General features: G+C 43.1%; 1 protein-coding gene across 1 annotated transcript in view; it reads right to left on the reverse strand.

The window, feature by feature from the left end:
- The window catches only part of rell1 (RELT like 1), a 33,953-nt gene extending 16,005 nt beyond the window's left edge, over nt 1-17,948 (reverse strand). The window contains exons 1-4 of the mRNA XM_086197546.1: nt 17,668-17,948; nt 8,806-9,036; nt 4,652-4,723; nt 1,505-1,559 (exon numbers count right to left, since the gene is read on the reverse strand). Coding sequence (XP_086053672.1) covers nt 1,505-1,559; nt 4,652-4,723; nt 8,806-9,036; nt 17,668-17,692 — 383 coding nt within the window. The 5' untranslated portion in view covers nt 17,693-17,948. The remainder of the gene's footprint in view (nt 1-1,504; nt 1,560-4,651; nt 4,724-8,805; nt 9,037-17,667) is intronic.

Genomic DNA, 17,948 nt, shown 5'->3' on the forward strand with positions numbered 1-17,948 from the left:
TTTGGAGAGAGAACTGAGGATGGCAGACACATGAAAGTGATGTGTGATAGCAGATTTCTGCTGATCTTTCCAAGAAATATTGTGACTGAGCAGAGTACCTCAAAATCTAATCCCTGGCAGAGAGAAGAAAAAAAAAAAAAAACTCCTGGCATTTATTCTTACCATTTCTCTCAAACAAAGGAGAACATCCCTTCTGTCTTTATCTGCCCTTTCCCTCCTCAAACAGAACGATGAGAGAGAGGGGAGAAACATACTCCAATAACTCAATTTACTTATACTCCTCGTCTGTCACAGGCCATTCCTATCCGTCCATCACTACCGCTCCTCTTATCTCAGCGGCAAAGCAGCAGTACATTTACTCTGCTAGACGCTCTGTACACCTTCATTGTCCCCAATTTTTCTCCAACACAGTGCTTTGGTGTATTGCTTTACAAAAAGACATGGAAAACACACACAAGACATTTAATTTGACAAAACAATGGTTGAAAAGTAAGGACGACAGCACTAACTAGGGCTGTGGAACTGATCTCACCATCTTTTGGGGTATTTTTCAAATTGCTACTGTATTACCCAGAATCGGTCTGTGGTCATTTTTTGAAGTATAGCAGAGAAAGAGAGCAACCATGAGGGATCCCCCCCTGCGGCGTGTTCAAGAGCTACATAACGCCAAGCTGATTGCAGTTGCAGCTTGAGAAAGAAAATGTTCTTTGCAGTACTTGTAATGCGAAATGCAAAGTTGGTCATGGGAACGCATCAAACCTCAGAAGACACGAGATATACATAAATACATCTAAGAGCTCTGAAGAGTATTTATACAGCACTGTATGTGAAGGCTGAATGTGATAACTTGAAAGTTCCCCTGAAGCGAACGTTAGCAACACGAATGGAAGTTCTGACTTATTTCTACCACTGAAATTTCTGTTTTTATAGAGGAAGGTAAGGACCCAGTTGGGTGGCAGTTCCAATATTGATGTCATTATCAAGATATCAACGCACGTTTGTACAGACATTGCTTTTGCCTGTCTGCACCTGTCCTGAATAAACAACCAAATTAACTACTCTAAATGTTCAGCGTTTTGCTTGAAAATTGACTGAAGCACGATTGATGACTCATCTTGCCGTGATCATCTTCTAGGTTAATGGACTAAATGTAGACTATCCCTTTAAAATGGTAACGTCATTCTGTGAATTCTGGCTTCCAATCCAATAACCATGACAAAAACAGCCTGACATGCTAAAATTACGACACACTACAGTTACATGGAGCACATAAGTATTAAGGGACCGCTTGGCCTCAATCGAACCTTGCCAATCTGGAAAGGTCTCAGAGAAGAGAATTGTGGTCTACAGGCTCAAGTTTTGCTTTAAAGCAGGATTACAGTGCCATCTGGTGGTCGGCTTCTGCTACATTCATTTTTGTTGCACCACAGAAAAGCATGAAGTCTTTTCATGACGGAAATTTGTGCTAAATTTATTATTTTCCAGGTAGAGGAACATGACTTACCCTTCTGAGTCAATGCTGTTGTCATTAACCATGGCTTTCAGGGCGTCTGAGTTAGCTGGAAAAAAAGAAGAAGAAAGAAATAAAGTTCCACACCTATTAAGAGAGGGAGCGCCAGAGTAGAGATAAAAGCAATGTTGGGAATTAGCAAGGAGAGTGCTTCAGTGACTTCAAAAGCACAGCGCTTATTGAAAAGATGCCGACAACAGATTAATTCCTTAACACAATTAAACGGCACATCACATGCTATCGAAGCTGCGCTAAAAAAAAAAACAACCTCAGGGGACTGAACCTAACTCGACAAACTTCAGAAAATAGTTCAGACTACTGGAGGATAATATTGACAAATGAGAGGTCAGGGATTTGGCCACTGGAGGTGGTTGTTCTTATGTTCTTGTTCTAGAACTTTACCAACTCCTGCTCACAGATACACAGCCAACAACTCAGATATAGATTTACATAATTTTCTCCCAGAGACAGATTTCCCCCAGGACCAGCCCTGATGCATTCGCTGACTCCATCATGGGGAGTTATAAAAGCACACCATGTACACACACTGACAAGACTATTCCTTAGAAAGAACGAGGGACGTACTGAGAAAGCCAGACAACTCGAGGACATGTGACTCAAAGCCAGCATCATCCACCTATCATCAAGCACCGCAGGGTACAAGAACATCCCTGGTGACTGCGACTTATTTTTAGTTCAAGTACTACTTTTGCTTTAGTCACTTTATTTGCATATGCGAGCCTTTCAAGACTGGATGAAGAGCAAAGCGATTAGGCAAAGAAAATCGAATTATTATTTAGATTTGAGCCAAGGGTTTGTGCTTTTACAGATATTTCTGTTTCTAAATTGCCTTCCATGTCTCTTCAATGCAAATGTCCTGCTGCTTCAACAATGCTTCAACTAGAAGTGATGGAGGCAGGCAATATTAATATAACCCACCTTCAACGAGAAGTGATGGAGGCGGGCAAGATTAATATAACCCACCTTCAACGAGAAGTGATGGAGGCGGGCAAGATTAATATAACCCACAGTATTTTCAAAGTCTTATAACTGATTTTAGCTGATATATATAAATATATATATATAGTTGTCTTTGTTGTCAGTTTAAAAGAAGTTCTGATGATATTCACATGCTGCATAGTGTAAAAAAAACACAAAAAAACCCAAATCCAGACAGTTAGAAAAGCCCACATCACATTGTTTCCTCATTGATGTGGGCTTTTCTAACTGTCTGGATTTGTTTTGGTTTTTTTACACTATGCAGCATGTGAATATCATCAGAACTTCTTCTCTGTTGGAACTACATAGGTGGCCAAGTTGTACTGGGCTACAAGATAAATCAGCATACTTTCTGGAGAGCTGTGCAAACTATGATTGAATAGCTACTCTTTCCTTACCGTCATCAAATACGAAACAATAGCAATTATACTGACAAAAATTTGAATAAAACTTCGATTCACAATTCTCAACTCCTGCAAAATACAGACTCCAAGACCTTACAGGATATGTAACGCCATAAAAAAAATACAATTTTGATTGAAGAAAAAAAAAAAGCGGAAAAAATGTCAAAATTGGCACAAACACAACTCGACATTTTGATAGAGCTGCCAAGAATTGATTCTGTGCCCAAATACCCACAGTGCCATGGGGTTACAAGACATAGCATAAGTCTGTATGTTGTCAAAAAATGTCATTTCATACAAGTGAATAATGAGAAAACTGATGGGAAGAATAAGATTGCAAAAAGTATTGGGGCAGCACGGTGGTGCAGTGGTCAGCACTATCACTTCACAGCAAGAAGGTTCCGGTTTTTGAGTCCCAGCTGGAGCACAGGGTCTTTCTGGGTGAGTCTCCATGTTCTCCCTGTGCCTGCGTGGGTTCTCTCTGGTACTCCAGCTTCCTCCCACAGGGACCAGGTTAATCCAGACTCTAAATTGACCGTAGGCGTGGCTGTGAGTGTGAATGGTTGTCTGTCTCTATGTGTTGGCCCTGTGATGGACTGGTGACCTGTCCAGGGTGAACCCCGCCTCTCACCTGAAGGCTGCTGGGATAGGCTCCACCCTCCCACCCCCCCACCCCCAGGCAACCCTTAACAGGATAAGAGGTAGAAAACGGATGGATGGATGCAAAAAGTATTTAAATATTCTCTTAACTTTGAGGTGTTTTGCGTGATGACTTACTTCACTGTGACAACTGTGCCAGCAGTGTTTTTAGAAAACCAGTAGATGGCAGTATTTGTCTGCTCAGTCCTGGATACTACTTCTAGTATTCCTCCTCTCCTGCTCAACAGCCTGGCTGAAGCTTGAATAGGTAGTTCAAGACAATTTATTGTATGAGTATGAAAACATGAAACAACATGTGATAGCAGGACTTTCCACATGGATATACAGCTGCTGGCCAGCTAGAGGGGGTCCAGGGTCTACACTTCATGCCACAATATTCCAGAAAATATTCTGGAATACTGGCAACATGTACAGAATTGTTCCCCTTGTATCTTTTGTCCATTTATTCTGTAAAAGAATTTAATTAAGCCCTACATAGTCCTGCCTGATCAGAACTTTTGTAATTAAGAATTATCCAACATCATTTGTTTCTTTTTAGTCATTTTTTAATACTCAAGCTGAAGTCACACCATTATTTTTGACAAACATTGCCATATGACTTTTGTGGGAATGCAATGAAACTTCCTGTGACGGTCCTGAGGTGAGACCTTTTAAACCGAGTCATTTCCTGTAAGAGTTGGTGTGGCCCTACAGTACAAATGACAATATACTTTACAACAGTGAAACTTCCTGCCGCTCCTGGCTGCACGTACCAGCTGGCCACGTGTTAATACATGCTGACAATGCAGTAATCCCTCTTCTTCACTGACATGTCGTAGCAGTCTCTTTTTGTACAGTGAATAAGTCAAAGTATGGCGGAGCCAGTCATCATCGGCAGGCGAGAACAATCACACGTTCCCTGACACGACTCACACTCATTTCCCGGAGAGTTTGAGACAGTTCTATTTAGCAGGACTTCCAGGAAGAACGGAGGCCGGACTTGACCGATGTCAGAGCTCTAGAGGTCACATGCTAAAAAGCCTTCAGTGTCGGAAAAAAAACCCATCTTTGACACAATCAAGAAATGGGATCCACATACCTTCGTTTTTCATGATATAGCGGACGATCTGTCCGACTGTGTCATTATTGTCGCTGAGGGTGTCATTCAGCTCTGGAAGGACAAGCAGACACAGAAATGCCTTCATCAATAAATGTGTAATAAATCCAACATGTTAGGTGAGTACATTACAACATCTACAGTCTAAAACTCTCATAAGGCCCTCCTGAGATCATAAAACCTGGTCCCTTTAAAACATCGCGTAAGAGCTCTTGATAATATCATAACACGAGCACATTACCTGCCAAGGTTTTAGTGCTTAACTGAGAGCAGGAATGCAAACAATGAGGCTTCACACTGGAAAAAATCTGGCACTTGTGTTCATTATTGAGGACCAGAGCCTGGCATTCAGTGAGTGAATATCAATATTGTGATAAGAGAGCAAATAGGGCTGTTTTGTTTTAAATATCTGAGCCATGGCTCAAAGAAGGATAGAGATGTCGGTCAGCACAAACCTAATTGAATTATCTTAATAACTGTCAGATGGATCAAACATCAGCCAGACTGCTCAGATCCAGATCTACAACACCGTGGATCAAATAAAGGAGCGTGCGGGAGCCCATGCACGCAGCAACAACCCCCCCCCCCCCCCAGCACTTCCTGGAGTCCTCTATGTATACACAGCCCTTTTTTTTGCCAGAACGGTGTTTCTATTGGATTGTTGAGCAAATTTAACACAGAATTTGGACATGTCGCAAAAAAAGAGAACGCAAACAAGGCTTGCTAGGTTGTGTCATTGTATATGACTACCATGTCCCCCAACTCTGCGTGATCTTTTGCACTGATTTTGATGTTTACCGTTTCCATCACTGGGTTTACACAATGTGTATTTTTGTGAGAATATGGCACTATAGGCATGGCTTAAACTAAGAGTAGAAGAAGCCATCTTGGCCATCTATAACCATATACTAGCAGAAAAGGAGTGGGGACTTGAGGAATTACTTTCAGTTTAGCAAGTTGCTCTTTGGCACTAGCTACTATTGGGCAAAGACAATGTTTGGGAATGTCCAGGAAGACGCCAAAACAGCTGGTCAGTCGTGAGCATTTTCATCTCCTACTCAAAAAAGGCAAAAACCACCACAAGTGAGAGGAAAATGTTTGCTTTTTTCTAGTTTTGTTTGTTTCCCTCAACCTTTTCTTATGGAATACTTCAAAATATGTTGATGGATTATAATGTGACGGATGCAGACTGCAACTTCCTGATGCAGCAAGATGGGGTCATGGGGAAAACAAATCAGAGAGAGAAGAAACCTGATCATTGTGAAACCAGAGAGGACTAGTGAATGAGTGAACTGTGGGAGCACAAGTCTTTGTTCCGACATATGAGAAAGAGAGGGTTGGGCTCTTTGAGTAAACACACAAACAAACCTATTGAACTCATGGTTGGCATGCCATCTCTGCTTTTCTGATATGAGTACCGGCTCTACGGTACAATAGATTCCCTACAGGGTTTCAGGGATTTGGTCAGCACTGGAAAAAGGGGAGACATTGGAAAACTGTCAAGGAGGTCCACTGTGTGGTTACAGATCAGTGAGAAAGGCACGTATTCTCGCTAAACTTGGCAGCATCGTGTTAGCAGTTCATTCCCATGCCTGCTACATACCCCGGGGCAGCTTTAAGTTTTTGCACACAAAAACATGCACTTTCCATTCTTAGGTAATCATTCCATACGCTGTATCGGCCAAAATAAAATCAACATGGAGGATATAGCACAAGGAAAAAATCAACATTGAGGATACAGCACAAGGAAAAAAAATCAACCGATGATGAAGTTGACAGTGACATTCTCTGACAGGCTCAAAAACTCATTTACGCAGTGTTCATAGCAGTCATTATCTGCACTTGTCATTACGAGGCAACTTAAAACTGGCTGAGACGTTCACCACACCCCTTGGTGTGTCAGAACTTGAGGGATGTCAATGCCAAATTGTCTTCCTGGTTTCTACTGGCCTCCATTCCTTAAAGAGCCAGACACCCTCTCTGAAGGAAGGACTATAGCTCAGACTGCGGTCCTGACAGTGGGAGTTAATACAGCTTTTCTGTATACTACTCAATTTGTGACTTAACAGTAAAAAACAACCAAAAAAAACTTCTATTCCTTAAAAAAAAATGTGTTCTATGCCAGGTCTTTCAGTCTGGCTTTCAGTCAAAGGTGAGCATACATCCTCTGCCGTAGTCCCAAGATAGAAGAACTAGGGAGGAATTAATTTACTGGTATGAGTATGTCCACCCCTGCGATGGAAGGTGGCGACATGCCCCTGGTGACGGGTTTGGACCTTTTTTTTTTTTAATCAAACAAGTCAGCAAGGGGGGCTGCACGGTGGAGCAGCGGTCAGCACTGTGGCCTCACAGCAAGAAGGTTCTGGGTTCGAGCCCCGGCTCCAGCACGGGATCTTTCTGTGTGAGTCTCCATGTTCTCCCTGTTCCTGCGTGGGTTCTCTCTGGTACTCCAGCTTCCTCCCACAGTCCAAAGACATCAAGAGAGGACGAGGCTGATTGATACTCTAAATTGACCGTAGGTGTGACTGTGAGTGTGAATGGTTGTTCGTCTCTGTATGTTGGCCCTGTGATGGACTGGCGACCTGTCCAGGGTGAACCCCGCCTCTCGCCCGTAGACGCTGGGATAGGCTCCACCCCCCACGACCCTTAATAGAAAGGAATAAGCGGAAGACGATGAATGAATGAATGAAGTCAGCAAGGGAAAAAGAATATTAAAGAAAACTGGACAAATTTACAGGGCTGTAGATGTGTACTTGTCCATCTAAAAATGTGCTATTTTCACTCAAGCATCTGCTGTATTGATACCAAGAATGAGCACTTTTGAATTTCTGGGTTCAATACCGTAGTGGGACACATGGAACATGCGCATGAAACATGTAGATGCCCCCCTCTACCACTAACCACCTGTCTAGGTAAGCTGCTCTGACTTTCAAAAGAAAAAGAAGACTTACACACACACACACACACACACACACACACACACACACACTCCTCCAGAGCTCCACTGCCTCCAGGCCTGTTAGCAACTTATTCAGGGGCTTATTAATGTAATCATAAGAGCCAAAACCACAACTGTTACAGCTCAAAAGCCCCGGGCAGCAGCATCGCTCCAGTCACAGTGAGTGAGAACTTGTTTGCGGATGGCGAGCTGTCGTCTCAGGTGGCATCATAAACAGCAGCGGCGCTCACATCCATTGGCGTGCTGCTGAAGTTAGTAAACTAGCCTTCACGTGTGGACTTTCGCTTCTCTGCTTGTAATTGGACAAGCAGCTCTAGTGGACTCAAAGCAGGCTGGACGGTGCATCTGCTGCCACCTCGAGCGCATACTGCCGCCGCCAATGCTGCATTTATGAAGCCCGGTGCTCCGCCCACTCTCTGGAACTACAGCAGCAACAGTCGTCCTCATGTCAAGTTTTTCTATTTCCTCATTCTCCTGACTATACTAACCATCTGCCGGGTCATGTTTTATTGCTATAGGGCCAATTGTGGCCCGCAGGCCGGCTTTGCCGACCAACGCTATAGGATTTCTGATGTGTTCGCAAAGCTCCCCCTCATTCATTTCCAGTATTTGTATGTTTGTTGAAATAAATTCCTCGGATTTTAGATAAACTAAGGACAATGCGCTAGAAAAGAAAGCTAACATTTTATGAGGGAGCTGACAGTTTGCCGTCTCTGAAGTGTTCCATCTGGGTATTTCACATGCCTAGGTGTGAAAAAACAGCCAGAATTAGCCTCTTGTCCCTTCTATTGCCTTGCAGGGGCATATTCAGTCACAGCGTCCAGGTGGATATACGTGGACATGAGGTGTAACACAGTGAATTGACTTTGTCTACCACCATGCAAATTTGCTGGCAGGTCTTTGGCAAAGAAAGGAACCATTCGCCATCAAGTCTATTCTTATCATCATCTGTCCCCACCTACAGTACATTGCCTGGCACACATCCACTGATTAACAAAAGGAATGCAGTGGAAGCATGTAAGTAATACAGACAGGTGTCAGCATCTTGTGATTCGATTACATAATGTCTTACCATGACTCTTACCACTGCATGTGCCTGACAGAGAAGTGGAAATCCTCAAGAGGACAAATGACAAATTTGGAACCAACAGAAACGCCTCCCTCTTTGGTTTCTTACCTCCGCCCAGCTCAGGATCTTTTTCTACTCCTTCAAATACTTCCTCCTCTTCATCATCTTCACCCTGTGCCTCAGTGGTGCAACGGTAGCCTTTTCTCTTCAACACGTGGCAGATCACCACCCCCAGCAGGCCAAGGAGGAAGAAAACAGGCACTAGTACAAAGGCGATGTAGTCTGGGTTTTCCTCTTTTGGTACACTGTCACTTTTTCCAGGAACTGTGGTCTGACCAGCTGGAGGAAAGAAAGACAGAGGGTTTGAAAAAAAAGAGCAGGAATTGGATAGAAGCCACTCAATGGTTAAATCACAACACATACAACCACAGTTACAGACAACAGGGACAACAAATTACGGATTGTCTTTCCACACCCTTCACAGAAACCTGATATCTGTCTGATGGTACATTTTAAGTCCAAGCAGAGCAGCTGAGGGGATTTAGAGCTGCAACATGACGGAGCTTTCATGTTCCTGTCCTGGATCAATCTTCCGCTGCTGTCTCTTCCCTCTAACTGCTCAGCTGAGTGTTTTCTGTCACCCACTGCCCCAGTAACAGTTTGGATGATTCATTTGGTGTAAATGGCAAAGGCAGAGTGGGTGAAAAGGCAAGATAAATGAAAAGGGAATGTGAGGAGGAGGGCAACAGATAAACAGAAACGTGAGACATACAGTGTAAAGACGGGAGGTCTGCTGCCCTGGGAAGGATTGGAAGAAGGATTGTGGATGCTGATTCAGAGGGGAGCTTATTGCCTGTAGGCTGAAAGACAGCTTTACTGGTGTCACACCAACAGTTGATGGCGGCCAATTAGTGTTTTCTCACTCAAATTACTTCAGTCGAATTTCTCAGTGTAGCCTGTGAGCCACTCATGCAATTTTCAAACTCCTATTCTGCCATTTCTACACCAAAATTAGCATACGTATCCAGGTTTTTGAATGTGCACAAACCAGCTAAAAATAGGGACTCGACTCCTTTCTCAACTGTTAGTGGATTGCGCCATTTTCCAAGAGCACTGTTTGGTGAGTTGGTCAAGTTTTTACATGTTGTGGTATCTTATCTCAGTCTTACCATGGTAAACCTAAACTAGGGTTTACAGCATCAAATATGTCCCACTGAAAAGTCTCTGATCATTTCCTCATCCCGCTTCATGAAACAGACCTCCAGCAACGAATATATCTTGACAAAAAGTGAAAACTAATTGGTTGTTCCGTTGCCACATTGATGTACAGCACTCTCTGCCATTTTGGACAGAATAACTCACTACAAATGTGTAATAACTTGTCAAAGAACTTTATTATGCCACTTTTGACTCCACATTATCTTACATATGGATTACAGACAAGCAACCAGTATTATTTGTAGGCTCGGGTCATACCGCTTCTGTGCTATGTGAGGGATTCAACCACAGGGTGACACTTAAGATGCAAATACGTCATTTGGGATTTAAATGGACTTGTGGTATTGGACAATTCAAATTGGATATCAGGTTGGGAATTTTGGAATCAAGTACTGATACTCACTTCATTAACAGTTCAGATATTGGAATAATGGTGCAGGACAACATACTGATCAATATTCCCTTGTATGGCTTGCCCTGGACCCCCACTGAAAATGAATCCATAAATGCATTCTATTTTACGATGTAACCTTAAAAATCAGGCCAAAAGCGACAACACGAATAATACTCAAGAAAAAAGAGCTCTGGTATCCGTGTCAAAATTGGAACAGAAAGAATACGGTTTGGTGCATCTCTAATTGTGATTAATCAGGAGCTGTGTCTGACCTAAACTGATGGTCCTTTGAATGCATTTCTTTTTCCACCATTGGCCAAACGGATATTTGTCACTTTCTCAACCTGTAATATGAGCTGGGGCCTGGGTCAGTAGGTCAGGCCACCAGGAAAATGGCCAGTGCCACTGTGGGCCCAGGCAAAGGCCAGATGTTCCTGAGTTTCTTAGCTCAATCTGAGACCTCTGGCTTTTATATTTAAAGCATTTAAATGTACTTGAGGAAGACAGAAGTAGTGCAGTGGCACCTCAGTGGACATGTACTGGTTGAGTAATACTACCTTTAGTGTTGCGTAACAGACTGCAGCTACACACATAAACACACTTTAAAGTCCAGCTTCTTAATCCCACTCCCATCTGCCCACTCACCTACACAGCAGACTTTAGACCTATCAGGAAAAAATATTGGAAAAATTGTGTGGAGAGCACTCGGTGGCCTCAGCATGCTCACAGCTAGCCTCAGGTACCCTCTATCCCTCCATGGTAGTTCACAAAATAATAATAATTTTTTAAAAACTCAACTTTTGAGATACATTTGTCAGAACCCCAAAAGCACTCAATTTTCTAGCAATTATGATTAAGAAAAGCAAGAAAGAAAGAAGAGAAGAGAAAGAGGAAGAAAACCTCCTATCCTAAGTCCTATCCATCCATTTTCTTCATCTTAGCCTGTTAAAGGTTGCGGGGGAGGCGGGAGTCTATCCTAGCAGCTTTCGGGCATGAGGCGGGGTTCACCCTGGACAGGTCACTAGTCCGTGGCAGGGCCAACACATATAGACAGACAACCATTCACACTCACAGCAACGCCTACGGTCAATTTAGAGTCTGGATTAACCTGGTCCCCTCTTGATGTCTTTGGACTGTGGGAAGAAGCTGGAGTACCAGAGAGAACCCACACAGGGAGAACATGCAGACTCACAGAAAGATCCCGTAACCGAGCCGGGGCTTGAACCCGGAAACTTCTTGCTGTGAGGCGACAGTGCTAACTACTGCACCACCCTGCCCTCTAAAAGTCCCATCTTTACAAATCTTTCTTTGAAAAATATGCCTATATTTGATTTAATGTGTAAATCATGTGTTTCCATTTATAATAAAATGTTAAAATCATATTTTGGCTAAAATGCCTTAAAACTGATCAGGTTAGACTGTGTGGTCAGTTCTAAGCTGGCTCCTCCTGATAGTGCAAGACCACATGAGGCATTCCAATACGACACACAGGCAAGCTTTTGTTTTGTTTTCCGGTTTCCCAGAGAGTGTGTGTATGTGTGTATGCGTGTGTCACTGAGAGTCAAAAAGAGGCCGACAGACTGACAAACCATAGGGGGGGTCACGGAATCTTAGTCACAGCCAAACCCTCATGTCGTTTTGAAAGGCACAAGAGGACAGGGTAGTGTTTAAGCGCTACATACATCCAACTGTGTGCCTGCTGGTGCATACAGGCATGTGCTCTTCCATTGTCCCGGTTCCACAGAGACAGAGCATTGTTTGTTCAGTGACCCTTCTGTGACCGCCATGTGTCAATGTGTTAATATCTAGAAATGACGCTGGTGATGACCATGCTGGTAAGCTGCAGAGCCGCTGGGAGAGTGCAAACCTCTGTCAAGAAGGCTACAGAGTATGAAGCCAGGGTCATGTGACCCAAATCTGCTCAAAAAAGTTCTTCCCAAATGCCAAAATAGGTCTGGATCTCTCAGGAGGGTGGAATGTCCTTTAGGGATAAAGTGAGAAGCTACATCAGGAATTCTCTGAGCAGAAAAGAATCATTTTAGGTGATTGGGGTATCTACTAAGGATGCCTTCTTGATGCCTCCCTAGGGAGGTTTTCAAGCCAGCTGAGAGGATGCCACAGTGCAGAACAAGGACCAAGCAAAGGGATCATATCTCTAGGCTGGCCTGGGAGGATCTGGCTAATGTGACCAGGACAGGGGAAGTCTGTGGTCTCCTGCTAGAACTGCTACCTACAATCAGATAAGCGGCTGATGATAGATCACTGATTTGGGACACTATATACCATCCCCTGGACCTTACTACTTATCTCTCTAATTAAAATACATGGCCTCAACAAACTCTACTTGCATTTATCTGGGATATCAACCATTATATTGAAAATAGCTCTGTGCAATCAGGAGGATTTCTGGAGGTTGAATTATTTTACATGAACTCAGGGATCTTGACCTAATAGCTATGTCCTGCAAGTGGCTTTGACCAAAGTCAGTCTATTTTTCTCGCAATATTAGCAGCAAATTTGACTAAAATACATTGATTGTTCTTTGAAATACCCTGCTAACAACAGGACTTACCACAGTGAACAAATTACATCCTTGACAAAAGCTTTAAAAAATGTCAAAGAATGAAAATGAAAATGTAACACCAGAATGAACAGGAGGACAAGGGAACTGTTTTCAGGTTTTGCTGAGAAAGAGAACAAGTTAACTTAATGAGTTAAAGCGTAATATTAGACCAAAAGTAAGTCTAAAGGGTGATGACAACACCTTCTCACAGAGGGTTATACAATCCAACAAAATTGAGAGTAAGGAGTCAAGGAAATATTCAGCGTTAAACTGCCCTCCAGCTAGAACAACTACAAATCTCTCAGTTGCACTGACAATTGCATCAAGTTCAGACCGTTCACATGTGCGCAGTGTGTCCAAATGACTGACTAGCTGCTTTTTTTCTTTTCTTTTTTTTTTTTTTGTTAAGAAAAACACTGGTCTAGGGGGAGATATCTCTCCCCAGAGTCAAACACTTCAACAGAAACATCCTGCGGAGCCATGAGCAGCTTGAATAAAGAGAAGCATTACTGTTTTCCAAGTTTAATTTCCTGTTGTGTTATTAAGATTTACTCTGAGATTATTACCGTCTGCCTGAAGGTCATCGACGTATTTGAGGCAGCAGCCTCTTTCGCAAAATGACTCAAAATCAATTTCAGCAAAAACTCAGCAGGGATATTGATTTGTGTTTGGCCAACAAATAAAAATCTGAGTTGTCAGACAGTCTAGCAGGAGTGTTCTGTACTCTCTCCTGCTTATTCCCTCCTCCGCCTCTTGACTACTGCGAGTGTGAGCTGGAATATTTTATACTTTACTTTCAGTTCTTGCAATCACAAAGGTTAACTTGGGAGACATGTTTATCCTCCATTCTACCCAGCGCCAGACTAGAGGACAGACAACCTTCTCTCCTCTGTTGCTGTACTATGCTAGTTAGCTTAGCACAATGAATGGTAGTCGGTGGGAAATGTTAGCATACCTCCATTAAAATCAGTCAGAAACATTTTTATGTGAAATGGTTTTCAACTGCATCAAATATAACTGGAGTTATGCAAACATTTGCTAAGAAATAATACAAAATATAGAGATAACCGAATGTCAGAAGCTGGCACACCGCTGGATCCACTTTCCTGATGGGGCGCAGGGATTTCACGCACCACCTCAAAACTGTTACCAGAAAAACAAAACTGTTGTTGACCGTAATGACCAACTTTGTAAGAGAGGATTACCTCTGGACAAACCAACATCCCGGACCTTTTCCATTTGATGATTTGGAGGGAGTTGTGCAAACACTTCCCATCCACTACCATTCATTGTGCCAAGCTAACTAGCATTCTGTAGCTCCCCAGAGGAGAAAAAGGGCGTCCATCTCCTTGTCTGGCTCCAAGGAGGACAGAAAATATGCTTATTTCCAAAAAAGTTGTTTCCTTTAATGCTGATGACCAAAATCATCCAAGAGCAATGCCACAAAAGAGGATGTCTTTGCTTCTTTCTGCTGATGTCAGCAGAAAACTTCACGGCACCAAGAAGCACACACAGCCCTAATTATTTGTGCTTCATTTAGTTTCCAGATAAATTTCCAACCAAGTGATTCATGTCTTCAAAAATGACCAGAAACCCTTATGAATAAGTACTGACTTTTACCATTATACTAGGTTCATCTGCTTCTTTTACTCATCTTAGGAAAGAGAGGACATGGAAACTGCAGTTTTCCTACTCTGATCGCTGTTGTTATCAAGCAGTAACTTCCACCACTTCTTTGACGCCAGCAGAAACATTCTGCTCACACAGTGCAATCTTCCACAAAGGAAGAGGGGGATCTGTGGCCCTGAATACTGATGGCTTACAGGTTCTTGTGTGTTTGAGACACAGCCGTTTCCTCATATCCAGGACATCATGAGCAGCTGGGAGAGCTAATCTGAGGCCTACTGACCCAAACTCCCTGCATGTTATTCCAGCTGAGATCAGTGTCATTTTAACCCTTTAACAGCCAAGAGGCCACTCCTTTTCTGGGTGAGAAAAGCAGGATTCTCAAGACATGACATACCAGTTATGCTAGCTGCTACCCTAGAAAACAGTCTTGGTGAGCATGTGTGACCAGACTCAATGAAAAGCAGCTTCATCTTTTATTTATTCTACTGTGACCCAGAAAACCAAAGTACACATACGTTGGATTTACTGCTACCTACTCATAGACACGTCCCCTAACCAAGACCTGGGGCTTCTGCTGGATTTAACAACCAGAACCCACTTTAACAGAATGTTATAAATGCAGTTTAAAACTAATTTAATGTCCATACTTTCAAAGAAGGACATGAAGGAATTACTTGCAACAGAAATTGATTTATTCGCCCTTTTTTTGACAAGGTGCAGCGGGCCTCTTCAATGCAAAATGCGGCATTCCTGGATTTAAGATATTTTAACTTCCAGAATCAGCAAGACAAGCTGCCAACTTAGTGAACCAGGCTACACTTAGCAGTTACTGGTTCAATGTTGGTTTCCATTTGTTCTGATTGTTTTTAAAAAAAAAAAAAAAATTAAAGGGGGAAATGTAGCTAATGCAACAAATGACATTTTAACTCTTTAATCCTGCAAGTTATTAAAACTTCAAAATAATAATTCGAGCATTGTAAAACCTAAAAATCTGTTTATGTTCTAGGAATGACCTGGAATCCTCGTAAGCTACAGTTGACGGGTTAAATCAAGCCTTTATCAAGTGCTTTAGACACTATTTTAAAATATCAAGATGTATTTTAACTAATTTTCCCTCAGGGATCATTAAAGAATTTCTGCTTCTGAAATCCTGAAAAGCAATATAGCCTATAAAAATATGAACGTAAGGCCATATTGCCCAGGCCTAACATCAACTGGAAACATCAGCGATGCTATAGAATGATTAAATAAATAGTATCAAGAAAATTAATCATTCGGGCGTACTTTTAAAACCTAAAGAAAACCCAATTATGCTTATTTTCAAGTGATTCTCCAATACTGCTAAATCCTACACAACGGCCCTTTAAGAAAACGATAAGAGTTTCAGCCGCTCGTCCTCAATTAAATACGAAAAACACCCAGAATGTCATCCACACCTCATAATTGGCTGGGATCTGCTTAGCAGAAGCACAAATATATTCACAGCACATGAAAATGAGCCAAACATTCACGATCCGCCAGCAAAATAGGGCAAACTCCTTCTCTGTAAATGTCTGCTGTGGCATAGCAACATAGGTCGTCCAGAGATCACCGTCAGTCTGCCCTCTGAGCTCCTCTCATTAGGATGAAAGAACACGACCGAGAAGGTTGCGTCCCTTGTAGACGACTGGCTGCTAATCATTCACGTTAGATTACATCACAATCATCAGCGTTGGATGCAGGAGTTTTCCGTCAAGTACTGATTTTGCTGAAGGAATTTTACCAGCCTGAAGAGGTGACAGTACAGAGAATTTAAGTTGGGGAGGACATCCATCCATTTTCTTTTTTTATCCATTTAGGGTCGCGGGGGGGTGGGCTGGAGCCTATCCCAACTGACATTGGGTGAGAGGTGGGGTTCGCCCTGGACGGGTCACCAGGCTGTCGCAGGACCATCAGGAGCAATTAGGGGTTCAAGACATGGTCACCGGGAGAAGTGAGGATCGAACCAGCGACCCTTAGGTTGCAGGACAGCAACTCTACCTCCCCGCCATGGTGGGGGAAGACAAAAAGAGACAATATGAATATCTTCTTTTATTCCATAAGTGATATTGTAGGTCAGCCTGGATGGCAGTGAGTTGAAGCATACTAGACTGCAGTAACTGTCTAGGACTCATATTTACACACACACACACCACTTTATTCTATTTTCAAGCCAACAAACTGGATGACTAATTGAATTAGCACGGGGATTCAGTCCTGGCCACAGACGCCCGCCAACTCCCCATGGAAAATGTAAACAGGACTGGTATTTGAAAGCTTAGAGAGAAAACCAAGGAGCAGGGGAACGAGTGCTAAAAACAGAGAGGAAGGCTGGCGTGTGCCTCACTTTAGAGACACCTACATTACTCGTGACTTTAAACTCCTTCAAAGAGACGATAAAGGGCGTCAGTCACGAGTCGAGTCAATACAAAAACTGATTTCTGGCAGGTGGAAGTCCAATACGCACCTCCAGTTGGCGCTGACGTATAGCTTTTTTGAGTGTTAACCACGGGCTACATTCATTTTGAAGCTACGGTTTCCTGGCACTCTACAACCGTACTGTCAGGGTCACGTGGTCTCTCTTGGTGGCAGGTTCATTGAATTCTTCAATCACAACTTTTGACAGCTACTGATGCTACTTGGGTTGAGAAACGGTTAATAATAGTAATTAAAAAGAACACTCCAAGTACCCTTAACGCAAAGTTGTTTTGTTTTGTTTTTTTAAGTTCAGATGAACTTTGACGCTCTGAATTGAAAAAAAAAACACAAAGTATTTTTGAGGGGGCTTCAAAATATACTGCTTTTGCTAATATCTCACTACAGTTAGTGCTCATTTTAGCGGCGCCAGGATACATCCACTAGATGAGGAGTCTGACATTTGTAACGTTCGTTAATGTCCCTGCCTTTGCTCAAGTTTGACAGCAGTGGAACCTCGCCGAACTCCCCACCACCACCACCACCACCACCCAACGGTTGGCTTTTTGACGTCGCGAACTTCCAACTCAAGCTAACTTCCGCGAGGAGGGCTGACATCAACGTCCTCCTCGCGCCTCTCGCGTGTGAATTAGGCAGCCGTGTCAAACATCTTCGAAAGAGAGCGTGAGGAAGATAGAGAGAAAAGAAGAAGAGGAGGCTCGGGAAAACTTACCCGTGACGACGACAGGGTCAGCCATGGATGGATGAGGGTGACGGGGTGAGGTGGGGGGGGGGGGGTAGGAGGGGGACGGCAGCAGGCAGCTCGGCGCTCAACTGGTGATGCGTTCAGGGGAGGGCAGGCAGGCAGCAGCCGGGGAGCAGGGCTGTCTGTGGTCACCGCCAGTCCTGGTCAAACTCAAGCTAAAGGAGGGATCTTTTTTTTTTTACTCTTTTTCTTTTTTTTTTCTCCTACAAACATGGACGTGTTTCCTGATTCCTGGGTAACGGTTACGC

This window comes from Aulostomus chinensis, chromosome 24 (genome assembly GCF_037954235.1).
Source record: "Aulostomus chinensis isolate RoL2024-O1b breed Wild chromosome 24, RoL_Achi_v1.0, whole genome shotgun sequence".
NCBI lineage: Eukaryota > Metazoa > Chordata > Actinopteri > Syngnathiformes > Aulostomidae > Aulostomus > Aulostomus chinensis.